At 46.3% G+C, this 8815-nt stretch overlaps 1 protein-coding gene across 1 annotated transcript; it reads left to right on the plus strand.

Annotated features, from left to right (window-relative positions):
- Positions 1–7158: 7158 nt before the first annotated feature.
- LOC135391107 (microtubule-associated proteins 1A/1B light chain 3A-like) lies at positions 7159–8762 on the plus strand. Its single transcript, XM_064621206.1, has 4 exons — positions 7159–7409; positions 7816–7871; positions 8287–8393; positions 8469–8762. Exons 1-4 carry the CDS (start codon positions 7340–7342, stop codon positions 8626–8628), a joined length of 393 nt encoding a protein of 130 aa, XP_064477276.1. The 5' UTR covers positions 7159–7339; the 3' UTR covers positions 8629–8762.
- Positions 8763–8815: the final 53 nt, after the last annotated feature.

Consider the following 8815-nt stretch of genomic DNA (forward strand, 5'->3'; position numbering starts at 1 on the left):
TGCACCATACTTGTTGCAGTTGTCTTGCGCGAATATGCAACCTTGGCTTTAGCAGACGACAAATCCACTTTTCTTTTTCACCCCCAGAGGTTCACAAACTACAGGTTGGACCGAGTTTGTTACATATCAAATTCCACAGCTAAGCTTTTTTGGGGAGGAGGGAATTTTTTGGACAGATATTGTGCAGAGATATGCTATCGCGGCCACAGGCCGTTACGAATTTTTATTTAAAAAACTAGCTGAGCAAAATAGATGCCGTTTTCGCAGTTGTGTTATATGGCCAGGCGAACATTCTCTCGAAGAAAGTATGTAACTACAAGATCACTAATTGCCTAAAGTTCATTAATTAACTCTTTAACTAGGGGATTTCGCGCAAAAGCGAGATAGCAGAACGGGAGATATTCCTCGCTGAAAGTAATTTCATGCTTAAAAAAAACATGAAATGCGCACGTGTGTTGAAATACCCATCGCTGAATTTCGCTATGCAAATGAGCCGAAACAAGGACTTCGCACTTTTCGAGCGCAGAAAGAGCGAAAGGCAATCCACGTGAGAGGGCCACGTGCTTTGGAGCGATGGAGCTGTTTGGTGTAGGCGCTAATCTGTTGGCCATATACTTAGACACTCTCCGACCCAGGTAGGCGAACGTCGCGTCATTTCTGTGCTCGAACAGTGCGTACTTCTTGATTCGGCTCATTTGAATATCGAAATTCAGCGATGGATATTTCAACGCACGTGCGCGTTGAAGTTTTCTTTTTTTTTTTCCTTTTTACATGGGATGGCTTTCAGCGAGGAATATCTCCCGTTCTCTGCTATTTTTTAAATAAAAAATTTCTAACGAATTTAAAAAAAGAACACCCTGTATATCTAGGATTCAACAAACTTTAATTCGTTAAAAGTCTATGGTTCGTTTTCGTCCTTCAAAAATTGTTATTCCCTAGAGAAAAGCAAAAGGAATGCGCAAAAGTAGCAGCCCACAAAGTATGCCGCGTGATTTGGTGCGTGGTAATGGAAATATTCGTAGTGTGAAGCGTGCATGACGAAGGTCGACTGCAAAACCGGGGCATACGTCGCTCTTGATCATAGTTGTCGTATTGCCAACTGTAGGATGGGACAAACGAAAGCTTGCCCACATCACAATTCAAAAATAGTACTGCTCTCGCCCTAAAAACGAAGAGCAGGATCAACTAGTGCTAGGCAGGCAGTCTCACGTAACTACCAATGCTAAACATCCCTCAGGGGACTTCATTGGGAGCGCAATAGTATTTAGTCTAATATTTAGCAATAGTTTAGTAGTATAGTTGTCTTGTATTGCGAACTGTAGGATGGGACAAGCGCAATGCTTGCTCACATCACAGTATAGTTGTCGTATTGACAACGACGAAAAACAACAGCCACCTATATAGGCCTTTTTACAAAAGCAAGTGCAATCTGTGGCGGAGGTAGAGGAAGAAGAACAACAACATTCCCGTATGGTGAGCTAGAAGGACAGGTGTGTTGAACGGCGGTTGCAAACGGGTCGTGCCGACGGGCCCGCCGACAGGTGGCTACGAAGGGCTCGGCTCGCTCACGCTGCGCGCGCCCTCGTGGTCACGTGGCCCTATGTGCAAAGAGCAACGTGGCGAACCCCAGAGTACCTGCGATAGGCGAAATTGAAGCAATACGCCGCAAATTCTAGGGAAAGAAAGATGTGCGCGTGCTGGTGTGTCACGCTGATAAACTTGATAAACTGCTGAAAACGGGGCGTGCTTGAAGTCAGTGCAGGGTTCTGTCTAGGAATTGGCAGTGATGCTTTTGTTTTTAATGTATGCTAGAGGTAGCGCCTTAATGTTCAGGAAGAAAATGTCAGTCGATGATTCTCCCGTTTTGGCACATTACAAGAAGGTGGCGAAATTTTCGCTACAGTATTTTGAGTTACCTGGTTACGTTTGGATTTCGTTATACATCCCGTTTCACGCTGCTTGTAGTGTGTGAATGCAGCTTGTGTGCGACACGTTAAGGTATCCTTGGAATTCTTTGGTGTGAATAAGTTTCGCACATAGAGACACACTGAGATTTATTATAATAAATGTTCTGGAAATCAACTGATGTCGTTCCCGCGAAGATCAGCTATTTTCCATTTTCGGATATGTAGCGATACATGTTAATACATTCAGAGTGTTTGAAATTGTCGAGGAACTGATACCTAAACCAACTCGTGTCACCCAATTACAGAAAATGAAGAATCATCAGAAATTTACGTTTCTATGACCAGAAGGTGTCTGTTCAAAATCTATGAACAGAAGGTGTTTGACTGAGAAAAAAAAATACAGAAAATACTCATTCAATTACGCCTTTCTGAATAAGGAATGTGGCACAGAAAAGAGAGGTTGTAGGAACTGTAGGAACAGAGGAACTGTAGAAATGTAAACGGAATGCTGCTTGATCGTTGCATTGCCGTGGTTGTCCGGCTTCAAAGACAAATATGTGGATACAGTTTTATCGCGAAACCATTGGGGAAGGCGTAGCATTGAATCGATACAAGCTAGTAACAACAGCCGGTGATCTTGCCTTATTTAGTGACTCTAATCTTGCCAGATGCCATCAACATTCCCGAAATGATGCAGTACATCGCTCTCAAAAAAGTAAAAGCAGCATCATTGAGACTCCTTGAAAAGGGATTGCGAGGATGAGTACGACAATCAGTAAATTCTACACGGGGCCAGTGCTAGGGGTATGCGGGGCCTGGAGCAAAGGCACATCGCGGGGCCTGTTTCACACGATTAAGTGCATACTTGACATTTAAAAAAATAAGTAATCCCTGGTTGAAGGCTTTGTGCGCGGGGTCTATACAAGCGCGGGCCTTAAGACGGTCGCCTTACTCCCCCCCCCCCCCCCCCCCCCCCCACTATCGCCGGCCCTGATTCTACACGAGATGATCATTGTGAACATCGTAGGATGAGGTTGAATTCCAAGTGGCACACATATTCCAAAGATAACTGACGTGATTTTTAGTTACTTGTGGAGGTAATCGCACTCTAGTCGCAACCGCATGCACATCGTGCACACACATACATGGGATGATGATAGGACCCGCAATTAACCACCGCCGGTACATTGCTTTTCCAGAAGATCGTTCGCTCTACCGGCACCGTACACGAACTGGACAAAAGCGCTTGTTACAGAAAACTAGAGCTGCGTACAGTGTATGGTTGTGCATCGAAAATGACATCCTACAGTAATTACTTATCACAGTTGCGCGATGGCATTCACACCAGCAACATGATGGGTGCCAACTGTCAAGGGCACTTGAGTAAACTAAGACGCCCATCGACCAAACTTTTTCTCAAGTGAGAGTATCCAAATGGCACTGAAAGCGTCACGCAACATTACATAAGGACTAGCATGAACAATGAGTTAGCTCGAACTGCAGACTGTGGTGACTAGATTAAGTATTGTTCATGTAAGACCACTTCTGTCATGGGAAGAGCCAGGATATTTTGAGCGACGATTGTGCAGTCTACTTGCTTGACACTTTAGCGCCAAAAATCTACAGCGAACAACGGAAAGGTCATAAAAAAGAAAGTACTCCAAGTATCACAAGAAATATCTGTAACATAAGTACTGTAAAGAGTCCCTAAATTTGGAGAGAGATTCACGTGAGTTGCAGTACTCCAGACCTCGTTAGGACATTTCACATCTCTACCTGCAATTCAGCACTTCGGCAGCTTGTTCTTCCATACCTTAATTTCGGCACACTCAAATATTCCACATTTGTCTCTAGAAAAACCCTTTATCTGTCCGCGTTATCACGTATTGTGGCCTGTGACGAATGTCGCTGCTTTCTTTTCCTTTTTCTTTCTTATTGATAAAGAAATGCTTTCCGCGCGCGAATGAACTACCCACGATTGAAATGCCCCGTTGTTTCATGATGTATCACTATTTTTTTTTTCGTTAGAACCTTGAGAACTAATAATACTTTCTCACTGCCTGCACCTTCCCACGTTACAGCTTGAGAATAACCGCAGAAAAAAGGCACTCTGACGCAGGGCAGTACATAAATACTTTATTTTTTTCTCATTGGCATCTCCAACTTTAGCTACGTTCTTCCATTCTTGTTATTGGGCACTCGTGCCCAACAGATGACACATGAAGCAGCACACATTCAACAGCACACATACACTTTACACCAAATGATTGGTCTCCGAAACCGCACTTTCTTTATTTTGTGTACTCTCATTCGAAAAAGAATAGCTAGCGACAGGAAGTGATTTTATGCGGTTGTAATGTGGCCAGCAGGTGCACTATCGCCGAAATTCTTGACATTCTATCCTGTGTGCTTGTCTAACAAAACGTTTATTTTGCACCAGTACACCACCTTAACGTTCCAGTACAGGGAGAATAGTATGGCAAATAGACGTCAGGAGGCTTATTACACAAACACAACAAGTACTGATGCTACATCTATTGTAGCCGCACTCAGTAATTTATTTACATGAAATGCATTGTGGAGTGTAGGGCATATGGTAACCTTATTTGATGAAGCACTGGTCGGCGAAGCCTAGTACCTGTTCCAAAGCACTGCACGCCTCTGCGTTTCTGATCCGGACCATACCCGAAGCGACTAAGATTTACCCAACCACCGAGGACTGAGCTGGACCACTACACCTTGATCGCCCTCTCCGTTTCGAGCGATCGAGGGACCGTTGCTGGGCAAAAGACTCACACCACTTCCCTGCTCCTCCGCGGCCGGACACGATGTGAAAGGGGACTGCTCACAAAAACAAACAAAAAGGCTGGGCAACGACTCAGGGCCCGGGACTGTTCGGAGTGGACACGAATCCGAAGCGCGCTTGACATAAACAGGGCTGGGGGCCCTAACCCTGCACGTTGTGTTGCTCGAGCCACACCAGCTCATTTTAAGTGCTCTAAGTTAGGAACCACAGAAGGTTTCCAAAAACTGTGCTAAAAAGATGTGTGAAAATTTAATATCCACGATGCGTCTATGCCGACATGCGGTGCTTATACCGTGGTGTCCCGGTAACGGTGATTAGTGGACCCCTTCCAGGAGACGGAATCCTGTCATGCTTGTGCCTGAATGATGGTCGTCGTATGAATAGAGATATTGAACGCAAGGAAAATAAGCAGCCAGGTTATAATTAAGCGATATAGTCACGGGACTGTGTGCTTTACATTTCCAAATGCGTCCTCCAAGTACCCATACCATACAATCAGAATCGCCCCCCCCCCTTTACAACCGCCAAATTTTTTGTGACACTCGCACCCTTTGTTTCCTACCCACCTGTAGCAGGGGTATTATTACAAGTGTAGTTTAGACGTGTGGCAGCAACGCTGCCTGCACGACTGTACTCTAAGACACCAAACGAAACCCATCGAAACAAGAACTTTATTTTTAAGATGAGGAATGAAGAGTGTTACAAGGCATTGAAAGCTGCCATGATGCGTTTGTATATTAATAATGTTATGTTGCAAGCATCATGCAGAAAGCGTGAGACAGCATAAGCAAACGAAAACGAAGTTGAACAGCGCGAGAGCTCGCGGCTCGTGACGCCGCGATAGGCCATCCACCGACGCTGTTTGTTTTCTTAGTCAGCACGGTGCAAGGTTCCGCGTTTCACGGGAAGGCACGTGACTTGAAGCAGAAGAGCATCTCGGAGCACCACAAAAATCGTTCCGCGAGGCGCGCAGCGAGCGTCAGCGCATCCATGGGCGTTTATGTTTAATCGCCCGGAGGCGCTCGGAGCGGATATGTCGTCACAGATCTGGCTCGAGAGCGTATGAGAATTGGCTCAGATCCGCCCGCTTTGTGTTTGGATATTCGCTCAGAGTCACCTCCGAGGCAGCTCGCTTCGCTCGGAGGTTGGAGGGCGAGCTCGCAGATCCTTCCCACAATTCCTGAGCTAGAAGATGGCGGCTATTTTGAAATTTTGAGATGGCTTTCATCCAGACAATCTAGACCGCCGTACCACACGAACCAGTTGTGGAATTAGTGCTTGAAAATGCAAAACTCTCTGACAGATGTCGCGAAACTTATGTAACACAGGCTTTGATGCAGAGTTTGCAGCCAGCGTCGTGATGGACGAACGCGCGAGTGGCCCCGCGTGAACGGCAAGCAAATTGGTCGTCGTCGTCGTCTTCCACACACTACGTGCAACATGGAATGAAACATGAAATGATGTACAGAAAGAAAAAAGAAGGAACACAAAATCAGAAAAACTGACAGAAGCGAAACCTTCAAGCCACTAAGGCATAAACGGTGCCCTACGACGAACACCAACGGAAGCAGACGACACAGCAATAGATACTGCGCAAGCGCAAAGCCGTTGTCGCTCGGTCGCGTATGGAATTTAATTTTCTCCTTGCTTTACACCCGACCGATCGATTTCCGGTTCGGTGACGCACTTCCGCTCAGCTCGGGCTCTGCTCCGAGCGAATAAACATAAACGCCCCATGTAAACAATCTTACGTCACCGGGTGCCATTTCCGCGACCACGCGCTCCCATGCATTGGATAGGCCGGTAAGCACACCAGTCCTTCTAGCTCACCATAATTCCCGGGTATGCGGGTTCGACAGCCTCCGTAGAGCTGCTGCCCTCCAACTGCAGCGCCGCGCGCGGCCTGAACTAGCGCACCTGGAATTTGGCTGGAACCCTCTCCTTTGTGGTTCGCGGCGAATGGAGGTTCTGCTCACGCGTTTTCGCTGTCGCGTCATCCAACTAAACTACTACCTCCATAGAATTAGCCGCTCTGTCTCTCCTCTTTGCCCCTACTGCCAGCAAGACGAAACCATTGAACACTTTTTTCTCCACTGTTCGCGCTACTCATCCCAACGCGCCATGTTCCTAGCCGTCCCGCTCCGTGCCCACGATGTTCCACTGTCGGCATCTTCCATTCTGTCTTTTGGTAGATTGTCAGGTCGTCATTCCATTCCCCCGCTCATCTTTTATTCAGTCATTTCATTCATCTCATCCTCTCATCGCTTCACGTAACCGTCATTAATTGGGCCCTCATGTCACGATCCGTGGCCAATTGCCCCGTGCTATGCGCCACTGCGGAGAAAGGCGAAGAAGAAGAAGCGTCAGCCGTGATAAACCATAACCCGCGCCGCGCGCATCTTTGTAAAATCGTCTATTATCGTTTGCTTTCGTAAGCGATAAAACTAATTTGAAACTGCGCGCGTCTCACTGAGGCACGCGAGCACGGGGAGCTCGCTATTTCAAGTCACGTGACCGTCGTTTCCGTTGTTCGATTCCGCAACATCCGGTTCCTCAGTCTTGCAGCTGCGTGACGAAGGTGTTGTTTATTTACAAATTTTGGGCTTCGTAATTGCTGCTCCCCAGCATGAATGACCTAACTGTCAGCGAGAATGTTGCAGTGGAAGTGAAGCCGTACAAAGAAAGGCGCACATACCGTAAGTTGGTACACTTTGCTTCAAAGATCCATGTCGTTTAGAGTCCTTACTACTGTGCATCACCACATAGTATCTGCGCCATTTCGATTGACTATTAGTCCGCGAGCCAGATAGTCTTTTCACTGGTATACCTTGCACAAATCGAAGTTATAGCGCGAATAGCTTAGTTGTGACGCATATTTCTATATGCGTCACAGTACGTCCTCTGCCCTGCTCGTATCATTTGCGTCCCAAGTGTTTGAAAGATAACCTCGTCCATACTTTTACACTTCGTATCATTCATATCATTGTCGCTGCTACCATGATCGGTGGTTCGTGGTTCAATGAGGTGTGTGACCGATCGAAACGTGTTTCGTTCCAAACATGCTCTGTATCAGTGTTCTGAGAATGATGCAATTCTTTGCAGTTCAAAGGAAACAGGACGTAGACGCTATTCGTGCGGAACACCCGAACAAGATTCCCGTACGTATTTTATCCTAGAAGGATGCCTCAGTGGTTGGTATTGCTCAGCGAATTGCAACGACCTAGAGCTTATCTCATTACCGTTATCTCGTTATGATTACCCCACCTGGTCAGGGATTCCTCCTTTTTGTGCCTGACGCCCATTTTCGTGTGGAGTGAAGTAAATAAAATACAAACCTACAAATTAGGAAGCACCGCCCTGTTGACACAAGTTTCTACACTGGTCAGTTCATTTGTTTTGTCTTCAAAGAAAAAGATACTTCACACAGGTGCTGCTCGTGGCACGAACACTGGGTGGAGAAGAGCTTTGAAAGTTACGGGGAATATCAACATATTCAACATACGCATATACGGGGAATATCAACAAACGCACGAGTTAATTTTGTAACACACCACTTTTTTTTTTCCCCTGCAGGTAATCATCGAACGGTATGCTGGCGAGAGACAGCTACCTATTCTCGATCGCACAAAATTCCTCATACCAGATCACATTACCATGGCTGAGCTGGTCAGAATTATCAGGTAGGAACACGAAAATTAAACGTGACTGACACCAAAGTGCATTGAACCTGAACAAGTCTCACTCCCCAATGTCAGGAGACGTCTGGAGCTGCATCCAAACCAGGCATTCTTCTTGCTGATCAACCAAAGGAACATGGTACCAGTGTCCGCAACCCTGGGTGACCTGTACACTTCCGAACGAGACGAAGACGGATTCCTGTACATGGTGTATGCGTCGCAAGAGGTCTTCGGTTGAGTAGCTGCAAGTCGGATGCTGTCGGGGGAGACGAGAAGCTGCGAAAGATAAATCTGTATAAAGTGGTATGAGAATATCTAAAATAAATGGAAAGGAAGGTTTGGTCAGGCTGGACGCAGTGACCGGACATGTAATGTATGGCTGTTTTTTCAGGATACAGTATTTTTTACTTGCTGGAGTTTGTACC

This window comes from Ornithodoros turicata, chromosome 4 (genome assembly GCF_037126465.1).
Source record: "Ornithodoros turicata isolate Travis chromosome 4, ASM3712646v1, whole genome shotgun sequence".
In the NCBI taxonomy this organism is placed as follows: domain Eukaryota; kingdom Metazoa; phylum Arthropoda; class Arachnida; order Ixodida; family Argasidae; genus Ornithodoros; species Ornithodoros turicata.